At 45.4% G+C, this 27,105-nt stretch overlaps 1 protein-coding gene across 6 annotated transcripts; it reads right to left on the bottom strand.

Moving 5' to 3' along the window:
* Positions 1 to 386: 386 nt before the first annotated feature.
* Kctd6 (potassium channel tetramerization domain containing 6) lies at positions 387 to 26,085 on the bottom strand. Of its 6 annotated transcripts, XM_075988562.1 has the most exons (4): positions 9,563 to 9,737; positions 7,942 to 8,002; positions 3,761 to 3,832; positions 387 to 1,726 (listed from the first exon to the last, which is right to left on the bottom strand). In XM_075988562.1, exons 3-4 carry the CDS (start codon positions 3,785 to 3,787, stop codon positions 1,040 to 1,042), a joined length of 714 nt encoding a protein of 237 aa, XP_075844677.1. In that variant the 5' UTR covers positions 3,788 to 3,832; positions 7,942 to 8,002; positions 9,563 to 9,737; the 3' UTR covers positions 387 to 1,039. The 6 variants fall into 6 exon arrangements, with proteins under 6 accessions (XP_075844677.1, XP_075844681.1, XP_075844678.1 ...); XM_075988566.1 differs by lacking the exons at positions 7,942 to 8,002; positions 9,563 to 9,737 and adding an exon at positions 25,938 to 26,085; XM_075988563.1 differs by lacking the exons at positions 7,942 to 8,002; positions 9,563 to 9,737 and adding an exon at positions 25,083 to 25,219.
* Positions 26,086 to 27,105: the final 1,020 nt, after the last annotated feature.

Here is a 27,105-nt window from a genome sequence, read left to right as displayed (position 1 = left end):
ATGATCCTTCACTGCAACTTATTCTTCTCAGAGTTGAACTTACATCTGACAAAAACATACATTTGTGGCTACCACAATACGTAAGAATAAGATGGCCAGAGTCATTTTGTCCCCCACACGCAGCAGAAGCTGGAGTCATAGTCATAGCTGTGGCAGTTGAAAACCCTGTAATATTCCCTGAAAATCCTATCTGAACATGGCTTTGCACTCTTTAGACAAAACCGCTTATCTCTGATGGCACGGTTGGCTTTATGAACTAAAATCTAAGGTTCCACTGAGTTCTGGCAACTCCATTACAAATGTGCTATAAGCAGTTTGAGACACAAGCAATGCATACTTCTGACAGAGAATATGACTTTCCCCTTATATAGCAATAAATACAACCCTTAATGTTCATACTCCATTTTTTATTAGATTTTTCTTTCCTGGTCGACAGTACACTTGGGAATGAAACTGTACCAGGCATAAGGTTTCTACCACAGGGATATTTTGTATTGATAATCCAATATAAATATTTCTAGTCAGACATTTCAATGGCTACAGATATTTGGTTGCTTGATTTATATGCATAGAAAGAAACAGTCCTTACAAGGATCGGCAGGTGATTGGCCAGTCTTCCTTTAATACACTACTGCCTATTGGTCTGGAATCGAGGTCACCCTACATGATATTCTGATTTTCCTCAAAGACATGAATACTCTGCTTAATCTTTCATTACTGTATTTTTAGCCTTCCAGTTGAGTTAGGGACCACGTTACCAGAAATCATTTTAGCACTGTTAAGGGTAGATTATATATCATAATGATTTTCAAGCTCTCTTTTTATAAAAAAGGTTTCTGGAGACTCTGAACAGGCACATGCATATTTGGAACAAAACAAGAAGGCTGCTCACACACGGAACTTCCTTCTGGTCCTTGAGGCCTTCAAATAAATACAAATATTAAAAAGGGGGTACACTATGATTTAGAAAACAAGAACAGTCTCTTCCACGTCCCCAGACAAACGTGAGCTTACAGGAAGTCCTCCCCAGCACTGGCAATCAGTCGTCTGTTTTCCGGGCCAGTCTACAGAAAGTCCAGTTGTGCTCTACCGTGTTCTCGTTGGCCCGCTCGCTCATGTGATGCACCCGAGTATTGCGGATTGTGAAACCTTGCTTTGTAATGTATTCCATCAGGTGGACCCGGAGAGAAACTTCCTGGTGATAATCGCATGGTCCAAAGGTGAAGGAAACCTGGCAGTCTCTGGTGTCCATCATGTGCTTATTCCACTTGGTGAAATAATTTGAGATGCCTTCTAGTAGGGAATGGACCTTGGTGGTGATGGTTAACTGGGTTATGATGACGGCCACAGGATTGGAATATTTAGAAAGCTTCCGAGTACTAGACAGCTCTACAACTTCTTCAAAAGTATCCATAGGATACAAAGGCTTAGGGTCATTGAGACACTGAATCAAGGGTTCAATCTGGTAAAAGTCAGCTTCTTTCCGAAGAAGATCAAATTCCTTAAAATCCAGGGGGAGGGTCAATTCTGAAGTTCGTAAGAAGTTGAGGACATAGCGGAAAAGAGGTCCATCTCGATCGATGAAGTAATTGCCTTGCGGGTCTCGGGCTGTGGGGAAGTCCCCCCCAAACATAGCTCCAAGCATGGAATCCGGGTAACGTGTCAGTGTGGTAAGGGATGTCGTGTACAAGTGTCCGCCTACATTCAACGTGACTGGGTCAGTCATCTGAAATCAAAGAAACAGTCACCTGAAACCATAAAATCACAACTTTGACAAATTAACAAGATCAATACCGATCAGCCAGTATAAGACCCCTTTCCGCTGTAATGTATTTGGCAGTTCTAGAGAGGAAATGGTCTTACTTTCAATAATAACTCACCAGGAGAAGGCCTTCAACATTTTCTTTCAAATCAAATAAATCCAATCTTTTAAGAGTTACTCTACTCCTGCTGGGAGTGACCTTTAGTGTCATACAGTCAAGTCCAGAATCTGAAGAGATTCTGAGTCAGGTCTGCCTGCCTCTACCTCCCCTAGTGGGATTAAAGGTGTGTGCTACCTCACTTGACAAGACCTTCAGCTTTTTTAAATTTAACAGAAACTAGAATAAAAGTAATCTGAGAGTGTAGCAATAATGAACTTTGGGATTTTGTCCTCAAAGGAGTCGTGAGGTGTAATTTTTTTTTTTTGAGACTAAGTTTCACATAACTTCGACTGGCTTCATATTCACTGTGTAGCTATGAATGGTCTAGAATTCCTGATCCTCCTGCATCTCCCCAGTGCTAAGATCTCAGGAGTACATCATCACACCCAGTTGTGAAATGTATGTATGTACTTATGTGAGTGCTTTGACTGCATGTATGTATGTGTGCCTCATGTAAGCCAAGAGTATGGATTGCCTAGGGATTGGAGTTACAGTGACTGTGACTCTTAGGCTGGATGCTAGGAACCAAACCCAGATCCTCTGCACAAGCAGAAGTGCTCTTAACTGCTGAGCCATCTCTCCAACTCCAAAATGTATCCTCCCTCTGCCCCCGCCCCCGAGAAAGGATTTCTCTGTGTAACAGTCCTGGTTGTCCTTGAACTCAGTCACAGAGCGGCCTTTGCCTCCCAAGTGGTGGGACTAAAGGTGTGTGCCACCATCCCCCAGTCCCAACATGTATCTTAAAGACAAAAATTTATTTAGAATTAATCTTAGTAATTTTTTTTTATGGAAGCAACAATTCCCTTTTCTTTTCTGGTTTTTCTTTTTATTGTTGTTGAGACAGCATCTTACTACATAGACAAAGCAAGTCAAAAATGCACAAACCTTCTGCATCTACCTCCCAAGTGTTGTTGACATTACAGGCCTGCACGACCATGCCCAGGAAATAAGTTCCTAACACTAAACTAAGAAATAGAAGGTTTGTGGACACAATCTAGCCTATGTTCTAGCCCCAAACTACCACATACCTAAAGGCTAATAGCAGCTTCAAATGTCATAGTCTGATTGTATATTCACTTTAGTAACATTAATGCTGCAATCTGACCTTTAATTCTGAAAAGGAAGTTTCTCAAAATAACACACCCCAGCCTTAGAAATCCTATTTAAGAAAAAAAAAAAATCAAAGACGGTCTTCAGGTTCTAAGAAAGCAAAGTATTTCTTACCTGATGAGGAAGAAAACAGGCAGACATGGACACATGTGAAAACTGCATGTGAGAAGAAAATCCTTCTACCTATTAATTCCTTTACTACAACAAAGCATCCTCCACTCCATTCTCCCCGGGCCCTTTGGACATTCCATTCTATGAACAGAGAATTTAAACATACGCCATAGACCAAAACATCATGGTCTACCTGACGTTCTTGGTTATAAATAGCTACTAGGTGGGCAGAGAGATGTCAGGAGTTAAAAGCAGTGTATGACTGTAGTGGAACTGAGTTCCACTTCCAGTAACCATGTCTGGGTGGCCCACAGCATCTCCAGGGACCATATGCCCACCCTCTTCTGGCCTCCAAGAACACTGCACTCACCGCTTCACCCACACATAATTAAAATAAATAATATGAAATAAAAATGTTAAGTTATTTGGAGAATATGCACTGAGTCTTCCACTAAAACGTCAAACCAAATAAAGATCCACACTCCAAATACATCCACACAAAGTAGATGGAGCTGCACAAATCCATAGTTTCATCCTTGTAAGATAAGCCTATGACCGTGCAGAGAAAGACGTCCAAATGGCTTGCCAGCCTTCCAAGCGCAGCAAGGACCACTCACCATATATCCCCAGTCTCCATTATCCATCTGCTCCAGCACGGGTCCGTCAGGAGCCCAGGAACCAGGAAGGCTCTGGAGGAAGAAAACAAGCAGGTAACCATGACAATGGAGAATAAGAGCTATTTTGCCCAGTGCAGTAGCTCAGACCTCACAAGGACCGCTCGCTCACACATGGCCCGTTGGAACCTACATCAGGGCGAAACTGTGAGGAAGAAAGCCATGCCATGCTTGACCTTAACTCTGGAGCCCACTGGGCACAAAGGACTAGCCTACCTGGAGAAGGAGGAAAGAGTCTGTCACTCTGGGCTGGCAAGACAACACAGTAGGTAAAGCAGCTTACCTGAAAACCTGACTTTGATCTCATGGTGGAAAGAGAAAAAAACTTTCTTCCACAAGTTGCCCTCTGGCCTTTGTCCTCTGACCTCCATATACACAGTCACAACTACAAGTAATAAAAAAAACCTGACCAATTCTGCCACTATTTTCTAAAAATGTAATATGTAGATTTTCAGAGAACATTATGATTAGGTCTACAACCTTACATTGATTCTGACCTATAAGATGCTCTACATCAAAAAGGTCACTTGAGGGGGAAAGGGGAAATTCCTTTGGAACAGCATACCAGCTGTATAAACTAAGCATCTGAGAAAGCATTTAAAATCATGGGCTTCAAAAGTAATGGTCAGTTTCCAAGAGAAAAAAAGAGTATTATTACCTTATAGTGTAAAAAACCAATCAGGTTTAATAATGAAGTATTTCTCTTTGTACATTAATCAAAACAAACAGAAGCAATTCAAATGTCAAACTGGTAAGGCACAATTTGGTACAAAAAGAGCCTCACAGACCTGGCTGAGGTCACTCAGGCAGCACCATGGAGAGCCAGTCTTAGGTCACTGGCAAAGGCCCATGTACTAATGAAGCCAGCTTCAATCTGCTTTTTCCTCCTATTCAAGAGCATGCCACAGTTCTCCAGCGACTTAACTGCCTTCCTCAGTTCCCTCTCACTCACTCTGTTCTCCAAATCAACCTGCAAAGCAAACTGCAGAGCCAATTTCAAAATCACTAGCAGAGATGCTAAGAAACACGGACATACCTACGGGTCCTTTCCCCGGGAAAAGCACCAGCTTTGTATGTGGCCTTTGAAGGCCCTTTTTTCCACTTTTAGAGGAATCTGTTCCCCATTTCCAGGACAAGAACAAGCCCTGGCTACAAAAGATCACAAAGGCTCTTTCTCAAAAGGTCACTCAGGCAAGTCGAAAGCATTTGCATAGCACAGCAGGGGCTGAAATCAGAGCCAGCAGCAGCTATTTCTCTACCTTTACAAATTCTTCAAAGCAAACAAGCTAAAATGTGGACCCGAGGAGACACAGGCGGCTGTCATTCTTTACTCTCAGCCATAGGGTACAGACGGTCAGCCTTCAGCGTACTATAGAGAGGCGGAACAAAAGTAACACCAGAGGCCTTTTACCTTTTCTCTCTGACTCACTCCACAAACCCCATCTGATGTAAACGGAAGACATGAGCTTTAGCAATTTTTGGCTTCATTACTGATAACAACAAATCCATGATGCAGTGAGTTAAAGGGCATTTCCCAAAACTCAAAGTACTCTTTCCCCACGGCCTCAATAATCACTCAACCAAACTTATTTTAGGTCCAGTATCACAGGGCAGGGGAGCCCACGTGAAATATGGATACACAGGAATACGATAGTGAACCCTGACCTCGTGGAGCTTTCAGTCCACAAAGGGAGGCAACGCGCAACAGCTGAAGTCACAATATAATCCCAGCCTGCCATTAACAGAACAGACTGGGGGAGACCTCAGGAGGAAGAGACCTAGACTCCAACTGGGAAAATGTGGGGCTTCAGAGAAGGGCTCCTCGGTGAACACCGGAAGACAATGTGCCCAACCTGAGCAGGGATTCCGGAATCAAGCCAATGTAGCAGTCTTTCTGCTAGTGAGCACACCCCTGTTCAGTTATACAATAAAGAGGCAGGGACGCCTAGACAAGAACTTGTGTTTTCTGACTCCTGGTCAAGATTTTTCCAAAAGCACCTCCTAGAGTAGAAATTCAAAGAACAAAATCCAAACAACAAACTGAAAAGCATCAACTTTATACTCCCCATAGCCAGCTATTAACCCCATCCAACTGGCGCTTTATTCACAACCTCACAAAAACTTAGGCTAATTAACTAGTCATAATGAGTCATAAAAAAATTTCTACCACTAAATAAAAATGGCAAGACCCTGCTCATTGGTGACTAATGGCTGCTGTCCCATCTCAGGCGACAGGAAGAATTCCAGTTCGTGAACATTCAAATGGCTAATGAGGAATGGAAACCCAAAGCCGGAAGAAAATCATCAGACAGCAACGCCACCGCTATATGCCAGGACTAACCTTGCATATTTATGTCTTCACTTCTACATCAAAACAAGATAACTTCTTGTGCAAACATTAAAACAAACAAGCAAAAAAAATGAGACGTTTCGAATCTCTTCCACTGCAAAAGTCAAGTTCTGGCTACAAACATATAACGAACCTCAAGTTTAATAATTTAGAGAAGCAGTCATGGGAACCTATGTTCGTTCGTTCCTTCCTTCCTTCCTTCTTTCCTTCCTTCCTCCCTCCCTCCATCCCTTCCTTCTTTCCTCTCTCCCTCCCTCCCTTCCTCCCTCCCTTTGTGTGTGGGAGTTAGAGGCTGGGCCCCTCATGCCATGATGTGTGCCTTTACTAAGGAGCTAGCTCCGTGATCTAAGCCCAGGTCTCTTAAAAAGCACCTCAAGGCCTTATACTGGTATGTAAGATACACGAAAATAAAATGAGACAGTCACTACTAGTCACTTCCAATATAACTAAGCTACCTAAAAAACAGTAATAATAAATTGTTCACTAATAAACTCAAAGAGCAATAAAAGGCAATCTTGATTCACCTAAAGTTGATCTCCACACCTTGCTTGTAAACACCTGCTACAGCCTAGCATCTCTACAAAAATCTAGAGAAACAGGGAGGGGCAAGATTCTTGCTTCTCCAACAGTCGCGTCCTGAACTGATGACTATCAGGGACATCTCAGACGTGGACGCAATAAAACACAACCCAAGACCTCACAGAACAGCTTCGGTCTCTTCCAATGAACCCTTTCCCAGGGGTGCTAACAATTCATTTCCTTTTCATCTTCTCTCCCATCCGGCACCATCCAGTGGAGGACTTAATGAGAAGTTTAAATAACCACAAGCCAGGCAACAGAAGGCCTTCAAGTGGGGCATCAAACAGGCCTGTTTTCCTTGAGGGGTAAATAAAGAAATACTTTTTCATAAAATCTGTGAGACATTTCTCATAAAATTCCTTTAAAGGTATTTCCCTCGCTAAAGATCATTTTTAGGGCAGTGACCACAACCAAACAATAACCATAAAGTTCAAAGAAAGGCTTTCTGACTTTGCAAAATCAGTTCACCTGAAAATATCTGACCTTTAATACAAATAAATCCACGTCCCAAAGACTCTAAGGCAACGCTGAGGTCCCATGCTTAGGCTTCAAAGGTTATAACTGGTGTGGAACTCTGACGGCAGGCTAGCAGGGAGTTGCGAAAAACAAATCCTGAAGAATTCCTAGAAGCCTGAAAGAAATTATGAACTTACTGACCTAGCGAATCCGAAGAATGCACAATTCGGTAAGCTAACAACTTAAAAGCACGTGAGAACCCTCAGTGGTATCCTTCTTATCATAGCGAAGCTGCTTTAGGGGCTACAATACATTAACACAATATTCTAGACTTACTGCTGCTGTGGACTGAGACGCCCCCAGAGCAAAAGTCCTTCTCCCATGCAACAGTCTATATACTGTAATGGAAACCTCCAAATTTGAAGGAGTAATGAATGAGACAACTGCAATCACTTCCTTCCCAGGGGTTCTGGGTAGCCTTTTTTTTTTTCTACTGAGACCCTTGTGCCTGCTATCCCAAAAAGAAGACTCAGTGAATTTTCTCCACCTATACTTACCTTCCAAATTGCCTTTGTACTCACTTTCTCTGTTCTGGGAAACGTGGGAGTTTGAAAGTGAAATACTTTTTATAGCACTTGGTTCAGTGGCATCTAAAGGAGACGTCTGAGTTAAAGTCCACATGCAGGCCAGCACAAGCCGCCAGGCACACAAGGGTAATGGGATTATAAAGCTAAATTACCGACAACTAAACCAGAGATGGATTTTTTTTTCTCTTCCTCCCCCTCTCTCAACCATGTGGGCTAGAAGAAAGGAGATGAAGGAAGAAAAGTAGAAAGACTTTTACAAGAAGTTAGGAAATTTCTAAAGCATCAAATCAGAAGCATACACACTCTCCAGCGAAATTGTTGTCAGAGTCAAATTAAAAACAAACAAACAAACATGAAATTCCACTTCCCCTCAGTTTCCACTAAAATGGCCTTCGCAAAAGTAAACACAGCATAGGTAAAACGGGCTGACGGGCAGTGAAAAGGAACGGAGTTCTGAAGTCACTGTGCGGCCTTCCAGCAGAGAGTAAGTAAGAACCTGATAAATGGCTCTTTACTCCTGGAAGCATCAACAAAATTTGAGCGGTAAAGTCGGGCACAGTGGGCAAACATGGAGGTGAAAGGCAGCCTGTGCTCTTCCCAGGAGTTCCCACAGCGACTAAAATAGGAAGTGCTAAACGTAAAGATGTCCCAGCACTGACAGACAGAACAGACACGTGAGCTCTCGGAACTTCTAGAAAGCATGACTCAGGGTTGTCTCCAAGATAAAGCAGAACACAAATATATGTGTTCCATTTAAAATAGACCCCAGCTATAAAAATCCAAGACACATCAAAAGATACATACGAATGACCATAAGATTGCTTTATGTGATAGTGTTTCCGCTCAAATATGCTTTAAGAGAATTCGAACCACAAACCTTATTGATGCCATCATCTAAGGCTTTCTTTCAATCTAAGGCATCACAACTAAAAAACCATGCGGGCACCTGGTTTTCAAGGGCTATTCTCCCAGCCTACCTACCTGCCCACCTGGACCTGTGCTCTTTTGAAAACACTTATCGGTATCAGGCCTGTGATACAGCAACATTATTCCCATACTAGAATAGAGAAAAAGATGAGCCAGCCAAGGAGATACGCTGGAGACAGATGCTTGGGATATCCCAAACATTCTCAGCCAAGCCACATCACCCCAGGTCTACTTGTGAGGCAAACACCTTGCATCACCGAATACTACAACTGGGTTTATCAACTTGCTGTGTGAACTGCTGTACTGGACAGAAACGTGACAACTTCAGCAGAATATCCAAACAGGATCTCAGTCACGTTTCGTTTCTCCGTCCCACCCCAGACACAGCCTCCTCTGCCACAGCCCAGCAGGTGCTGCAGGGGCTCCTCACGACCACACCATGGGTCACCTTTGACACCCAGCACTAAAACGCCCTGACATCCCAAAACCCCAGCAGAAAGCTGCAATCTGTGCAGAAAACCCCAAAGGCAAGGCTTTAAAACTAGGACAGTGGCGGCCAATAAGCGCCACTCCCCAAAGAACAATCCTTTCCCCGCAGAACCCGCGGGTCCCGGACCGGGCCGCACTCCTCGGTCGCCCGCAAGCCAAGCCCGGCCGGCCACGCGCACCGAGCCCCGAACCCGAGCCGGAGCCCGCGGGGCCGGGCCGCGCGTCCCCGGAGTCCCCCGCCCAGGCCCGGCCGCGGGCTCGTGCCAGCCCCGGGACGCGCGCCCGCCACCCGCCGTCAGCCTCAGCCCGACTTCCCCGCAGCCCCGGCCCCACAGGCCCGGCTCCCGCCCCACTCACTGCGCGAGCGCAACGGCGACCCGGCCGGGAGACGCCGGCGGCCCGAGAGCGCGAGCGCGGGGACGAGCGAGCCTGCGCCCGGCGGCCGCGGCGGCAGCAGCAGCAGCAACAGCAGCAGCAGCGGCGGGGACGACTGAGCCGGCGCCCGGAGTTGCGGCTCCAGCTGCCCGGCGCGGGCGGCGCCTTCTCAGCCGAGCCGCGGCGCCGAGAGCGTGGACGCCCCCTATCGGCGGCGCTGGGCGGAGGCCGGGCGGGCGCGGGCGGGCGCTCGCTCTGGGCGCTGCCGGGTCGGCGTGGTCAGGCGGGCTCTGCAGCAGTCCCGAAGTCCCGCCTCTGGCCCGCCCAAGCCCCGCCCTTCCGAGGAGCTCCGCCCAGATCACGCCCTAACTCCGCCCCCGCCCCAGGCTGTGCTCCTCCCGGCCGCCGGCGGTTCCTTCCGCGCGGGCCACAGCCATCGTAGGTCTCTAATGCTGTTTCTCCTCCGCTGTTTCCCCTGAGTTGATAGAACTCATCGAATGCCGGGTTTGGGGAGGACAGCAGCCTCCCAGACTCAATCAAGAAAGCAGCCAATAGACAACATAAGACAAGTTCGAATCCTGTTGGAAGGGGCCCGATTAGAAGGCTGCGGTGAAGAATTAGGGAAGAGGGGCTCCTGCTTTTCAGTTGTGAGGCTCGAAATGGCCAGAGCCCCTCCTGGCCTTAAAAGGTAGGCAGACCATTCTGTAAATTAATGGCTGTGAAGGACCACCTATTCGGTCTTTAGGGATGGAAGCGAAGAACTGCCAGGTATAAGGGCAGAGCTAACATCATCCTGTGCAAAGCCTCTGAGGAGATTTGACCTGGATGGTGCTGGCAAGGATACTGTCCTCCACTTCAAGAGGGAGGCCAAGGCCGGGCGATGGTGGCGCACGCCTTTAATCCCAGCACTCGGGAGGCAGAGGCAGGCGGATCTCTGTGAGTTCGAGACCAGCCTGGTCTACAGAGCTAGTTCCAGGATAGGCTCCAAAGCCACAGAGAAACCCTGTCTCGAAAAACCAAAAAAAAAAAAAAAGAAAAAAAAAAAGAAAAAAAAAAAGAAAGAGGGAGGCCAAGTCTGCAGAACTAATTGGACTTCGTGCAAAGACGAGTTCCAAAAGCCATTCACTTCTAGCTAGCCGGATCGGATCGCAGTCCACTTCTACACGGGTGAAAAACCACTGGTCTTAGAAACTCCTTTAATCCCAGCACTCAAAGGCAGAGGCAAGCAGGTCTCTTGTGAGTTCTAAATTAGCCTGGCCTACATAGAAAACTCCAGGCCAGCCAGCCTACATAATGAGACTTTGACTAAAAAAAAAAAAAATGAGACTCACCTGGTTTACACATCCACATGTTGGTTAGATGGTTCTGGAATCTAATTTTTATGAATATGATCATCAGGGTCATATCTAATATTTGATTTTTCTTCAAAAATCTAGTTGATAGGTATAAGTAACATGGGCTTCAACCTAATGAAGGGCTATGCTGACATGTTCACTAAGGGAAAATAGAAACAAAGTAAGGACACAGGGAAATGCTTCTGCAAATACACAAAATACTGTATGCAGCATCCTAATGTTGATTTTTATTATTTGTTTCGGGGGGTTGGTTTGGTTTGGTTTTGATTTTCTCGAGACAAGGTTTCTCTGTGTAGCCCTGGCTATCCTAGAATGCACTCTGTAATGACTGACTTCAAGAGATCCGCTTGCCTCTACCTCGAGAGTGCTGGGATTAAAGGTCTGCACTACCAACACCTGGGGAATGTTAATTTTTTTTAATGACAAAATTTTGAAGGATAAACCATTGAACATAATGTTCCAAGGTAATAGACTAAGAATGTCAGTGATCAGTGACTTACTCTTTTCTTTTTAAAGATTTTCTCAAAAATTTTATGTGTGCAGGTGTTTTGCTTGCCTCCGAAGCTTTATACAAGATGATGTTAGCTCTACCCTTCTAATTGGCTGTTCTTCACTTCCCGAAGGGCCGGAGAGGTGGTCCCTCAAAGTCATTAATTTACAGAATGGCCTGCCTAACGTATAAGGCCAGAAGGGGCTCTGACTATAGATAGATCCTCATATAGAGGGATTGCTACCTGTGTGCACTGCTCATGGAGGCCAGAAAAGGGAGTTGCATCCCTTGAGATTAGCCTTACAGATTGTGGTTAGCTACTATGTGTGTGTTAGGAATAGAACCCTGGACCTCTGGAAGGGCAGCCAGTGCTCTTAACTGTTGAGCCACCTCCCCAGTCCCTGTTTATTACTTCTTAATGTTCTTCTGAATTTTATTTATTTTCTAGAATATGTAGATATTGTATTTATAGTCAGAAAAAAAAATACAAGGAGTATGGATGCTTGTCTTTGAGGTACTAAGGATTGAAGTCGGACCAGACAAACTAAACAAACCTCTATGTGCTAAACTACACCACCAGTCCAACAATATACGAAAGAAAGAAAGAAAGAAAGAAAGAAAGAAAGAAAGAAAGAAAGAAAAAAAGGAAGAAAGAAAAAAGAAAGAAAGAAAGAAAGAAAAAGCTGGGCAGTGCTTCCACACGCCTTTAATCTCAGCACTTGGGAGGCAGAGGCAAGTGGATCTCAGTGAGTTTGAGGCCATCCTGGTCTACAAAGTAAATTCAGGACAGCCAGAATTGTTACACAGAGAAACCCCATCTCTAAAAAAAAAAATAAAATAAAATAACCATAGAGTCCAAAAGCAGTGACAATTCACAGCCCCTGTGTGGCCTTTATCTAATTGTTTCCTTTTTCTGATTAAATTCACGAACATTGAGCTGAGTACCACTGGTGATAACAGGCATCATTATGTTGTTCTTTTGCTTCTAATGTGTCACTAAGTTTGGGGTTGGCTATCAATTCTAACAGAGAAATCTTCGTAGAGTTAGGAAGCGTCTGCTTTATTGTGAATGGGTGCCAAGAGAATGAATTCCAGTCTTGAATTGTTAAACCATCCATGCATTCTTGACGACATATTATTTTTTCACTATACTGCTGGATTTTGTTGGGTAATGTTTTGGTAGGACTTTCTTTTTTTGGATCTGGATGGCCTCTAACTCACCTGCCTCTGCATCCCAAGTGCTGGGATTAAAGGGGTGAACCACTACCGCTTGGCTAACCTGAGACTCTTAAACTAAGAAATGGCTATGTGTATCTGAACAACTTCTCTAGGACTAGGGGTTTCTGTAGTTTAGTTCTCCTGTAAGTCCCATCCAGAGTGCTTGGTTAGGGGCTGAAAATGGATGGTTACCCCCGGAACTAGTGTGGACAGTTCAGGGTTGCCAGCCTATAGGGGAACACCCACTCCTGGCTGGCACATCCCCACCCATACGCTCACACTCTCTCCAATGATTCCTAGGACTCTACTTTCCCGGTAACCTCTAGGTTATGCTGAAGAGAGTCTGGATGGTCTTGTCTGCACCATGGCTGGGCTAGCCTGGAAGAGGCCACTACTGTGGCAGCTACAAATGCTACAGGAGGGAACCAGACCAACAGGCTGTGAGAAGATATGTGGGGAAAGAAAGTCACAGCTGACAAACCTGACTAATGGGATTCAGGCTCCCGTTCTGAGCTATCCCTTACCCCACTGTGGCTTGCTTGACCTCAGGTCCCACATGTCAAAGAATGTTGCATCTTCAGTGGAGCACTCAGGATCCCTCCTCTACCTGCTCTGGATTGATTTGTCTGCCTTTCACTGTCCTGTCTAGCTAGGGTAGCTAAGAGAGTCTCTTTCCTAGCCAGGTGATGCCCACCTAGGGTCCATCCCTGTTTCTAGCCCTTTACTCTCCCTAGAATGAGCTCTTCCACTCTGCCTCTGCCGACTTTCTCCAGACAAACAGCCACAGAACTCTATCTGATGCTGACCAACAGACCTCTCCTTTGACCTAGGGACCCCTCCCCTTATTCTTTTGTGATACATCTTCCTGTTATGAATCCATGACCCACAATATTCAATCTGGTCCTAGGGACCACCTCTTACTTAAACGAGTCTTGCTAAAACTAGTAGGACCTTCCTTGGTATTGAATAAGCATGACCCAAGCGTCCACAGAGGTGTAAGTATACAGTGCTTCAGGTGCCATGCTCTCTTTTTCTTCCCTTTGTATCTCCTCCTCTCAAGATAGAGAGGCTACCCCCGCTTTTTCCATCCTTTACACCCGCATTTCAATGGCAACCTCCCCTCTCTCCCCATCATTCTCCCCGGACTGGATCAGCCATTTCTATGACATTCATGGATGTTTCTAAGCTAAACATTCCCAGGTCCATACCTCCAGCCAAGCTCCTTCTGACCTCTAGAGTGGAAGACCCTGCATGTATGACAGCCCCAACATGTGCCAAGCCCTATGGCAGTGCTTTCATCCCCTGCAACAGTTAGTCATCTCTCATTTGATAACAAATCATCTCAAAATGTAGGGTGCTGTGGGACAGTGGTCTTGTACCCTGTCACTTATATTGTATTGCTTTAATAAAACGCTGATTGGCCAGTAGCCAGGCAGGAAGTATAGGCAGAGTGACCAAGCAGGAAATAGAGGCTGGGCGACGAGAACAGGAGAATTCTGGGAAGAGGAAAGGTTGAGTCTGCAGTCGTCACCCAGACCAAGAGAAAGCAAGATGAAAATGCCTCGCTGGTAAAAGGTACCAAGCTACATGGCGAACACAGGCAAGAATTATGGCTTAAGATGTAAAATATGAGTTAATTAGAAGCCTGAGCTAATAGGCCAACCAGTTTATAATTAATGTAGCTCTCTGTGTGTTTCTTTGGGACTGAATGGCTGCAGGACCAGGCGGGACAAAAAGCTCTGTCAACAATAGGGGTTGACAGCAACTATTTATCGCTCATGGTTTCTGGGCTGAGAGCTTACAGTCCAACTGTCCTCAGGGGTTACAGTCATCAGAAGACTAGAGAATCCACCCCTTCACTCATGTGACTTTTAGCACAAAGCATTCGTTCTTTGTCACATGAACTGCCCCCGACAAAGGGTGACCAGCATCCTCAGCATAAGTGACCTGCCAGACAGTAGCCCTGTAAGCCAGCCTCAAAAGTGACATGCCCATACTATTTTGGTCTCACAGATCAAACCTTTTGCAATATGGGAGGTGTGAATAGCAGGAAGCGAAGGTCCTTAGGGCCCACTCTGCAGGCTGCCACACCTGCTCTGAGGATCGACTGGCCTCCACTTCCCACCCTACACATTAGAAAACTACACGGGAGGCGTGAAAACATGGATGATGCCACTGTACAGGGTGCATGAAGGGAGGTTCACACGTGTCACTGCCTAGCTCCCCGTGGTTCCTCCTTGCTCACAGCCCACCATTTGCCAATCCACCCCCAGCTTCATCCTTGATAACTTCAAACCGCACTCTCCCACTACCCTCCAACCTCCTCAGCCCCAACTCAGCTCAGCAAATGGCACCACTGTCCTACCATCTGCCCAAACCAACAGCTTTGAGTCATGCCTGCTCCTCCTTCCCCCTCACTCCCCAGTGCCAGGAAGCACAGGCTTGCCAAGTCTCCCCATAAGCACAGCCAGGATCCATCTCTCCTCCTCCCCCGCCTATGCACCACCAATTGCGCCAGGCCATGCCACCAACAGTTCCATTACGGACATCTGCGGAAGCGTTCTCACTGGTCTCTCTGCCTCACACCTCCATCTGTCCTTCTCTCTTCGGTGTGAGTCATTCAGAGCTGGCTGTGTCTTCCTGCTTGCTTCATACCCTGCAGTGGTTCCCAGACCCGGCCCCCTGGTATATAGTGTGGTCACTTGTCCAGCCTCCTCTCCCCTGATCCTCTTCCTTCTGGTTGGGCCCTCGCCTCTCTCATAGTTCAGTTCGGAGACCTACTGCCCAGATGTCCATGCCAGGGACATCATGGACTAATCTGCAGTCCCCTGTCTCCAGAACACTGTGTCCCAGCATTTGAATTTGTTTCCTCCTTCTCCCTTGAGCATGCTGTCACTTGCTGACCTTCCCCAAGAGGCTCGGGTCCTCCAGTTTTAAGTTACAATGAGCCTGCCTTCCCTCTCTTTGCCTCCCTGCTTTTCGGTTGGACTGTGAACTCCCTAAGGGAAAGGCAGCATCTGTGTGACTTAGGACAGCACCACACAAACAGATTAAGCCACACAAGTGCCGAGTACTTAGCACATACCCGGCAGTGACCCGACCATTTGAGGAGTTTTTAGCATTGCTCTTTTCTGCCAGGTGCCTCACACCCCAGCAGAGTAGACAGCGCCCTTTCGTTAGATGTGTCCTGGGCCACCCCCACCACTCCCACTTCGGGTCTTTGCAGATGTACCCTTCCCTCTGTTCATTCGGGTGACTCCTGTTCGTTCATCAGCAGTGTGGGCCACCAGATTTAGCAAATGAAGACAGGACACTCAGTTCAATTTGGAGTTGAGCTAAACAACCTTTGTAACACAGGTATGCCCAACTTCTGTACTAAATACATCCTGTCTTCCGTCTGGCAGCCGCCTCAGGAATCAGCAACTCTTTAGTCCTCCAAACCAGCAGCTTGGCTAATATAATGGCAGTAGAGGTAAAGAGGAAGAAGGAAAATGGATCCTCTACTCCCCCTCTACTAACCCCCTGGCTTGCCCCTGCCAAGCCCAAACTCTGCCTATGGAGCTGACATCATCTGTTCCCAGTGAGATCCAATAGCCTGGATTCCGTGTTAAGTCTCCCTCGGAGCTTCTTTCATCCAGGACAACCTGGTCCATAGGGGGGAAGCATAAACAAGCAACACGAAGCAAATTAAACAAGCAAACAAAAGAAAAGATAAACAAAAGCAAAAAGGACGAAGTTAAGGAGATGGGAAAGAACCCACAAATGAAATGCTGCCAAGAAGACACAAAGCAGGCAGAATGTTCTGGACAGCTGCCTGTAGTGGAGAGCTCCTCTCCTGGCTTTGTCTGTTTCTGAGTCCCACCACCCTCCACCTCAGAGCATCAAGGTACCTGTGAAGCAGAAATGACACAAAAAGAATGTGTCTAGGTCCCTTCCGTTTTCAGAGTCAGCCACATGAGCCTCAGGACGCTCCAAAAGGAACAGGTCTTAAGGATGCAGGGAGGCTCTCTCAGAGGTGAGCATGTGGGGGCCAAGCTGCTCTGGAAACCCAAGACAGTAACCTGAGGGCTGAAGCCACACTACTCGTGGCGACTCGCATTACCTCCCACAGTCCCTCAGAGTTGAAGGTGTCCCTACGGACCCCGGTGATAGGCGCTCCACTAAGGCAGCTGATGGTGTGGATTCTCTGGACTCAGATTTGGCTGAATAGCTCTGTTTCCCCGTCAGCCAAGCACGAAAATCAGGTTCACTCTGCAGCTCTTCTGCTTGCTCTCTCTCTCTCTCTCTCTCTCTCTCTCTCTCTCTCTCTCTCACACACACACACACACACACACACACACACACACACACACACAATGATCCCACCTGCACCCCTTTCTCCCCAATCTCTTTGTTCCTTGTTTCTCCAGGCAAGGTTGATAAGTGTTCCCTTTTAGCTGCTCCAACTTGGAAATAAATTTCTTAAGCAGACCCCTCCTCGTCTTCGTACCCAGTTGCTGGTCCCAGGCCCTTCCTACACGTGTCCCAGCCTGCAGGGAACCCCTTTGGCAGAAGGGACCTGGTAACAGCAGTTTCCAACACCTCCCCCACTTCCAGCCACAGAGCCACTTAGGGAAGTTTGACAAGAGTGTTTTTCCTTTTTATACGATTTCTAATTACCTGCTGTTCCTGGCCTTCTCTTTTAATCAGCTTCCAGAACTCAGCTGGGAGCAACAGAACCAGAGACAGGAATCTGGTTCTCACCGGTATGAGAGCGGGGCTTGTGGGTGTCCTCAGACGTCATCAGCCTCTTCACCATTATGACTTTCCATAATTACAGAGACTGCCCAGGACTCAGAAGATCCGGCTTCTGTCTCGAACCCCGTGACTGTCTCCACATGTCAGCTTTGAAAAGATTCCTGGTCCTGCCAGGCCTTCTGTGTCACCGAAACTGCCTGGTCACGGCATCACCAGCTGGCCTGCAGAAGGCTTGTGAAAACTGCGGATTCTGAGTGTCCTCCCTGGCTGCTCTAGAACCCACACACGTCAGTCCTACATTCTCAGTCTTGTTTTGCCTTCTTGCCGCTTCCCCAACCCAAATGCTTCTGCACATGTCTGATAGTTTAGAAAGAATAAGTTCTCTTGAAAAGCCCTGCTTTTGCCTATTCTTTCCAGCCCCTTCAGGCTGCATCTTTCTAGGCCTGAAAAACCCCCTTTTCATGCTTCTTCCTGCCTGTGTGTCTAAGTCCTCCCTCAGCCAGCAAAGGCCACCCATACGTGCCCCCCACCTCCTTCGTAGGAGTTCTTCATGACAGAGCCAAACACGGTTGTTATAGTGGAGTTCAGGACACAGCACTTTAGCTGAAGGGATTCATTTTGTTTTGTTTTTGAGATAAGGTCTCATTGTAGTCCAGCTGACTTCAAACTCTCTGTGTGATCGAGACTGGTCTCCGTAGGTACCAGGAAAGCACATGGTGCACAAACATACACGCAGGCAAACACTTATGTCTTAGCTACAGTTTATTGCTATGATGAGACACCATGACCAAATCTTATGAAGGAAAACATTTTGTTTGTTTGTTTTGGTTTTTGGTTTCTGGAGACAGGGTTTCACTGTGCAGCCCTGATTGACCTGGGACTCACTCTCTCTATGACCAGATTGCCCTTGAACTCAGAGATCGGCCTGTCTCTGTCTCCTGAATGCTAAAATTAAAGGCGTGTGCCACCACTGCCAATCTGAAGGAAAACATGTAATTGGGGATATCTTATGGTTTAGAAATTTAGTGCATTATTAGTAGTATTTTTGTTTTGAGGCAGGTTTCTCTGTGTAACAGATCCGTCTGTCCTGAAACTTACTTTGTAACCTGGCTGGCCTTGAACTCATTGAGATCCGTCTACCTCTGCCTCTGGGATTAAAGGCGTGCAGTTTAGCCCATTGTTGTCATGGCAGGAAGCACAGTGACATATAGACAGATATAGTTCTGGAGAGGTAGCTGAGAGTTCTACATCTGGATCCACAGATAACAGGAAGAGAGTGAGATACTAGGCCTGCCTTGAGCATCTAAAACCTCAAAGCTTGCCCCAGTGACACACTTCCTCCAACAAGGCTATACTTCCTAATAGTGCCACTCCCCATGAGCCTATGAGGGCCATTTTCATTCAAACCACCACAACTCATACACATAAAATTAAAAAGTCTTTTAAAAAAGAAAATGCAAACAGCTAATAAACATTTTCTTTAAGGGTTCAACTTCACTAGCTTTCAATAAAACGCAAATTAAAACTACTTTAAGATACCATCTTACTGAAGTCCAAATGACCATCACCAGGAAAACAAATTCTGACAAAGATATGAAAAGGAAAAAACCCTTACCCACTGATGATGGGATCAACTTGATACAGCCACTGTAAAAATCAGTGTGGATGTTTCTCAAAGAATTAAAAACAGAACCATTCTATGACCTAGGCATACCATTTCTGAGAGCATGTATACCTGAATGACTCCGTGTCCTGCTACAGAGATACTTGCCCATCTACCTTTACTTTACTTGGTTCATAATACCGAGAAAAAGAAATCAGCCTAGCTGTCTGTTTAGTTAGGGTTTTATCGCTGTGAAGAGACACCATGACCACAGCAACTCTTATAAAGAAACACATTTAATTGGAGCTGGTTTACAGTTCAGAGGTTTAGTTCATTGTCATCATGGTGGGAAGCATGGCAGCGTGCACACAGACATGGTGCTGGAAAAAGAGCTGAGTGTTCTCATCTTGATCCACAGGCAGCAGAAGCAGAGACTGTGGCCCACACAAGGCATAGCTTGAGTGTATAAGACCGCAAAGCCCATCTCCACAGAGACACACTTCCTCCAACAAGGCCACACCTACTCCAACAAGGCTACACCTCCTAATAGTGTCACTCAATCTGGGACAAGCATTCAAACACACGTATCTATGGGAGCCATTCTTATTCAAACCACCACAGTGCCCATCAGCTGATAAATAGATATACAATGGAATTTTAACTCAGATGCAAAGAAAAGTTAAATCATTAAATTCATAGGAAATTAGACGGAACTGGAAAAGACTGTCCTAACTGAGGCTGTCCGTAGAAGTCAAGAAACTAGGAAAGGCCCAGAAGAGTGGGAAGGGAACGAGGCCATAAGAGGGAAGGAAGAGAAAACAAGTAATACGTAAGTAGAAAGGGAATCTGAGGATAGGGTGGGAGTGGGGTAGTGGGGACAGGTCGGAGCTGGGGAAAATACTGAGGTTTGAAAGATTTAATCAGGATGAGATGGAACAGGAAGAAGAAGGGGTAGAGGAAGGATTAACCAAGCTAAGGCTGTATGAGAAATCCTAAGGAAACCCACTACCTTGTAAGCTAATTTTTAAAAACTTTAGAGGAATTGAAATGGAGTCAGTCATCATGGGTAGATAATATCCTCCCACATTTTTAAAAAAGTAAAACCAAAAAATTCCAGGCATGGGACACTTCAGTATGAGTTACTGGTCAGGGAGGCCCCCTAAACAATATAGGTTTTTATCATTTTGGTTGCCTACCGGAAATTAATGGTAAGAGAAATCGATGTGGAACTAACCTAGAAACTATCCTATTGGCTAGACTTCACAGTTCTGGAAAATCCTATGAAGACCACTAGCGGGGAAAGTCATCAGTGGTTTTACTGAGACATGGACCCAGCATTTTACAACACAGGCCTGCCAACAAGGTGTATCAGTTGGGGAAAAATAGCTTGAAAGGTATAGGGTTAGCCAACCATCTTTTGATTGGATGTTAGGGCCCCTCTGCAAGAGGGAAGTCATGCTTGGTACTATAAACCAGATCAAAACCCCACAGCTAGAGAGGTCATAGGCCATAGCAGGAAATCTACTACTGTTTTGAAAGTTGCTGCAGAACTGCCTTCCAAAGTTCATGTTAATACCCATTGATCACAGCTCAGTGCTCTTCTTACTCTTGGTCCAGAAGCTGGTTTCCGCAGTGGGCAGGGGTTGGTGCAGAGACTCAAAACCAGTGAAAGCACTGAGAATTATGATGGTTGAGTTCTCAGCTCTAAACAGGACATCGATGCAAACCCTCCCCCTCAAGGCTCTGGGAATACCAGGGAAAGGAAGCAAGACTGAGTTCCCGGCTCTAAACAGGACATCGATGCAAACCCTCCCCTCAAGGCTCTGGAAATACCAGGGAAATGAACAAAAAGAATTTAAGAGTTGCAGGATGGGGAGCTACTGTGAAATGTTGTGCTCTGGCCACTACAGGGCTTTTTTGCCCATGAACCCATAGCAGCTGTGGTTAGTCACAGGTGATCAAACCAGTGAAATTTCCAGTATGGTTTGGGGTGGGGCACATGAGGGTCTACCCCTAGCTGAGGGGCTATTGGTAGTTAATGGTGGCTTGCAGAGGAAGAACCATTTTTCTTTAAGAAAAGTTGCCCATGGGCCAATAAATAAACTTACACCCATGTATATATGTAGTGATAAGGCCAGCAGGCCTGCTTTCCGTCCTGCCCGGCACCCCACAGCCAGCAAGCCCCAAAGAAAATCACACAGAGAGTCTGCATTAATTATAAACTGATTGGCCCATTAGTTCATTCTTCTTATTAGCTCTTGTAGCTTATACTAACCCATTATTCTTATCTATATTAGCCACATGGCTCAGTACCTTTCTCAGCAGGGCAGGTCACATGTTGCCTCTTCGGGGGTCTGAGCTGGACTGGGAGGAATGGGCTTCCTCCTTCCTACCATTCTCCAGTTCTTATTGCTCTGCCTCTACTTCCTGTCTGGGTTGACCTGCCTATACTTTCTGCCTGGCCAATCAGCGTTTTATTAAAATACATGATTGACAGAATACAGACAATTCTCCTGCATCATATATAAGCAACAGTAATTAAACTTGGTGGGTTGCTTTGTTTTATTTTTTTTAAAGGCATGAAAATAGAAAGGGGATGTATTGGGAAGAATTCCAGAGCTAACCGAAGGGGGAATAAGAAACCAGATGCTCTAATTTTAATCAAAATACATTGTATGTACATGCATAAAATTGTCAAAGAATAAATTTTAAAAAATATTAAAAACAAAAAAGGTAGGAAAACAAAAGGTCTTTCAGAAAGACATTCAACATCAGCCTCTTGCCTACACACACACACACACACACACACAATCAATACACGCATAAAACAACACAGAAATTCAGCTTTAACCGTTCCTTCAGGTCTTCATTTCTCAGTGACTCCCTCCACCAAAGAAAGCTTATATGAAATAAATTTGTGTTTCGGGTTGTTTTTTTCTGTCAGTATGTCTTTTGCTACAAAGGGCAGAAGAAAAAGGAGCTTTCCTCCCCTACAGTCACCTATGTTTTCCACAATGTGTAACAGATAATGTTTGTGAAGCTGTCATAGCATAGACTGTCAGTGTTCTAGGAGCTCCTGAAAGAAAAAGTACAATGGCAAGGCAAGAAGGCTATTTTACACCTATTAAAATGTCCCTGATGATTCTTGAGAGTGATGGGGGTTGAGCGCCTCAATGGCTAACAGTGGATCCATTGTCATCTCCGCAGGCAATGAGAACATCATGAGGTACAGTAACTATAGTAACCGTGCGAAGAAGGATGTTTTAGGTTTCCGAGTCATCTCACACATGTCCCTTTTTCCCTGTTATTGACATCAAACCTGAGATGAATAGGTGCGATCCCAGCTTGTCCTCTGCCTCTGTCCTCAGCACTTCAGATTGGACCCACTTCTAAGCCTTATCAGACTCAGTTTCCTCAACTGGGGAACAGAATAAACAATTCCTTTCCAGGATGGCTTTGACAGCCAAATAGGACAATTGAGGTATGGAAAACTTTGGTGATGCAGCTCCTGGCACGAAGTCGGTGCACAGTAAATTGGTAGCTCTATTATAATAACTAATTGCTGTGCTGTTGATTTGAGAAGATAAATATAGAATTGAAGTTTTGGCAGGCAGCAGGGGGACTAGGCTGAGAGGTACTGATGACTTGCCTCTTCCAACCAGACCTCTTGAAACATCCATTTATTTTGGTTGCATACTGACTGTTATGTTGTCCGTGTTGGTAATTGCTATGAATAATTAAGGGACAATGGCTTCCACTGACATTCTTGAGGTCCTTCTGTGATTAGAGAAATGTATCTTTTTATAACTCTCTCTGAAGTAAGCCACACAAAACCTGAACTCTTACCATCATAAAACTATGTTGTCAGAGAGACGGAATTACACAAAATAGTAAGAAGGAAAGTAATAACTCAACTTCATTAACTACTTTAAGAAGTAACTGGGAGAATGACATCCTTGTTTGGCTGAATATTTTTTAGTACATTTTGTTATGGGGATAGACTCGAGAAAGAAATATGCACAAAACACAAACAAATACATTAATAACATTTCACAAAGTGAGCATCCCCTTATAATCACAGTCATGAAATAAAACATCACTGGTGGTTCAGAAGCCCCATCATGTCCTTCCCTTTTTCATTTCTTTTTGTATTGTCACCAGACAAGGTCTCCTGCAGCCCAGCTGGCCTACAACTCTATATTTAGCCAAAAGCTCCTCATCCCCTTGCCTCCATCTCTAGAATGCTAGGATTACAGACATTTATGTCCACATTCAGCTTCCCTTTCCCTTCTTTTCCTACCCTTCTCCTCCTTCTTCAATTCAGAAGCCGTGAGTTATACCCACTGAAAATGCACACACCATAGTTTAGATAGGAAACATACCCCCAGAGTTATGTTAAAGGCATGGTCCTGAGCTTGTCGGAGGTGCCGGAATCTAAGAAGTATGGCCTGACAGGAGGCCTTTCCATCAGGAGCTGTGCCCTGCCTCCCCCAGGAACTCCCTCCAACAAGTCCTTCTTCTTTCTCTCTTTTGTGACCTGGCCACTAGACAGCAGTTTTGCCCCACCAATCATCCTCACCACAATATGTTGCCTCATCATAGGTCCAAAAGCAACACAGTCAAACCATCAGACTAAAACCTTCAAAGCCATGAGCTTTGAATTTCCTCTAGAAATTGGCAATGCTGGACATTTATTCCAGTGATAGGAAGCTAGTTAACACTGTATGGTTCAGTTTCATTCTAAACGTCTGCTGTTTGCCATCATCGCTACTAGCCAGTTTTAGAGTCTTCCCACCATTCTAAACAGTTCCCTGGGTCACAGTTATCTATTCTGTGCACAGGCTGGCCCCACCCTCAGCCGCAGGCTAACGCTGATGCTCTTTCCCTCTCTGTAGGGTTTCAATAGGAGAGCATAGGCACAGTCTTCTGTATTATAATTGGCTTTTTAATCACAAACTCCGTCAATTAGCATTTCCCAAGCACAGGCATACAGACAATTGTATGATAGTCTGATGTGTGCTTTTAGGGAAAATTTTTATAACGTCTAAAGGGAAGCTAGTTGATTATTTTTAACAAGATACATGAACTAACTAGTAGATCAAGTCCACGATGCCACACATAGTACTGTTCAATCTAGAGTGTGTTTAAATGTTAATCCACATAAAGCAACATGATGCATAATAACACAGATAGAAAATGAGATATAAATTTCTCTGCAAGTGATTGGTGCCCGTAAAACAGTAGGCTTACATTCAGTAAGACAAAATGGTTCCCGTGAGACCTGAAATTGTGTATTCATCAATACATAGACTTGAAAACATAATCCAGGGGACTGGAGAGATGGCTTAGCAGTTAAGAGCACTGACTGCTCTTCCAGAGGTCCTGAGTTCAATTCCCAGCAACCACATGTGGCTCACAACCATCTGTAATGAGATCTGGTGCCATCTTCTGGCAGGCAGGCATGTATGCAGGTAGAACCCTGTATACATAGTAAATAAATAAATCTTTAAAATAAAAAATAATCCAGACTTTATGTTCACTTAGGTATTTTGACATTTTTCATAAAGTACTTTCTATGTGTTAGATAAATGTTCACTTAGAAAGTCTACTTAAACTTCTTTTTATGTTTACATTTTAAATAGTTCTTAAATTAATGATGCAAATCAACTATGAAGCTTGGCATAATAGCACACGTCTATACTCCTAGTACTCGGGAGATCGAAGCAGGAGGACTGTCAAGAATTTGAGGCCAGTTTAGACTATATAATAACCTTTTGTTTGGTTTTGGTTTTCTGAGACAAGGTTTCTCTGTGTAGCCCTGGCTATCCCTCACTCTATAGACCAGGCTGGCCTCGAATTCAGACATCCACCTGCCTCTGCCTCCCAAGTGCTGGGTTTAAAGGCATACACCCACAACACTTAGGCATCACTGTAAGATCTTGTTTCAAAAAAGTGTGTGTGTGTGTGTGTGTGTGTGTGTGTGTGTGTGTGTGTGTGTTGGGGGCAGCTAGGAAGATAGCATTTGCCACACATGTGTGAAGACTAGAATTCAGATCCCCCAAACCCACATAAATGCCAGTTGTAAGTGTATAGACCCACCTGTAATTTCAATTTCAGTAGGCAAAAACCTGGTGTTCAAATCCAAGCTCTCACCATTTGCTGTATGACCTTGAATGGGTTCCTTATCCTACTCAGCATCAATTTTTCTGTTCTATAAAATGGAAATAATATTTCATCCAAAAGCCTACAGCTCCAAGTCCAGTTTAAATTCAACAGATAGTATAAAACATTACGTTTTATTTTGTGCCCATCTAGAAACACAGAGCTGGCATCAAAGCAAGAGCTGTCATCAGACTGGGAACATGGTGGAAGGTGTTGATCCACACTGCTGGCTCTTTCTGTGTTTGCCTTCCTCACTCCCTTGCAGAAGAAGAAATATGTGCCAGTCATGGTGGTTCACACCTAAATTTCTATAGCACTTGGAAAGCTGAGGAAGAAGAATCAAGGACAAGTTAAGGTCAGCACCTAGTACACACTGAGTTAAAGACTATCCTTGGCTACATAGCAAAACCGAGGGAGGAAAGAGAGAGAAAGAAGAGAGAAAGAGAAGCAACGAAAGGAGCTGGCTCTAGGACACTGTCTAGAGTTGGAAGCCTGTAAAAGGTTTTGCAAGCACTATCTGGGCAGCTTCAATATGTCAGCAATGTAGCAGGGGACCCTAAAACCAAGAGGCTCACTGAATGATCAAAAGATTCTTCAACCGGCTACATGGACTGATGACCAAAAAGGACACTTTCTTCTCCCTTTCCTTGCCCTCGCCTCAGTCCCAGGACTATGGGAAACCTACCTGTGCGCATGTTCACAGGAAAGCCTTCGGTGAGAGTTCTCACCTCAGCAAGCATGATGGAGGCCTGCTCAGAGTTTAGCATTAGAAAAGCAAGCTTTGTTTCTTACCCACTGGAGTTGGGGATTGGGCTTCAGACCATTTTCAGCCAGTATGAAGAATTCTGAGTTACTCGCTCTAGGAAACAGGAAGAGTAACGATCCCAACAAGAGGTATCAGAGAAGGTAAAGTTACTGCTTGGTCTCTCGGAGACCACACCGTCTGAGAGACCTCTCTCTAGTTGTGGGTTTGAGTGCAAACAAAGGAAACAAGTGTGGGCGTGAGAGAACAAAGAAGCCTACTGCTGTTTGCCTCTGTTCACACTCAACCTCATTAAATGCAGAAATTCGGGTTAGCAGCTCAGGCTTAGCAATTAAAACTGTGAGGCTGCTACCTCTTCTCTGCTTAAAGCGAGGAAAGCATATGTATGGCCTGTGAAGCTGTGGATTTGACACCACAGCCCTCTGTACAAACATCTGACTCCATCTGGGCACGCAGGGCGGCCCGCTCAGGTTTCACCATTAAACCCCAACCCTGCTGTGAATGTCAGTTCCTCCCCAGAAGCACAGGGAATAAAGCAAATCTCTTTAAAGCAGTACCAACAGCCGTTAAGCCCCAGTTTATGAAGGTTCAAGCCCCAGAGGAGGCCCTGGGCTCTGGCGGTGCACTGAGGTTGAGCAGCTAGAACCTAGACATCAGTGTGTTCATCACCATGACATTTACACTCTGAGAGCCCAGGGAAATGGGTCTTTGAGATGACAGACATTTTTGTAGAGCAAAGCCTGGGATATCCTCAAATGCCGGAAAGAAAATGGTAGGTACCTTTATCTTCAGCCTCATTGCAAATCTATCTGAAAGGTCAAAGGTCAGCGTGCGGGGGGGGGGGGGGGGCTCCAACTGTCAGGGGCCACTGTGGCATTTTATGCATCAGTGAACTCAGGCTGAGGGGAGTTAGGGGACTGTAACCAAAGAAGTTGCATTGCAGAGTGCTGGCCGGTGAGTTGTGACTGCAGCCCTGCCTCAGGTCTGTTCATTCACTAAAAACCGTCTCTTTCTATTTACCTCTGTGGTCCTGTGGGTCATGATGTGGCAAACCTGCTCCAAGTTACTTCTTACCACACACCGTCTGGAAGCAGGGATGTATTGCACTCTGAGTCAGTGGGACATGCCCATTAAGCCCTATGGTAAGTAATATTTGTGGGAGATCAGGATATGTCGCCCCAAACATGGCCACCCTAT

Source organism: Microtus pennsylvanicus, chromosome 10 (genome assembly GCF_037038515.1).
Source record: "Microtus pennsylvanicus isolate mMicPen1 chromosome 10, mMicPen1.hap1, whole genome shotgun sequence".
NCBI lineage: Eukaryota > Metazoa > Chordata > Mammalia > Rodentia > Cricetidae > Microtus > Microtus pennsylvanicus.
The sequence above is the reverse complement of the archived record's forward strand: the minus strand, read 5'-3'. Positions and strand labels throughout refer to the sequence as shown.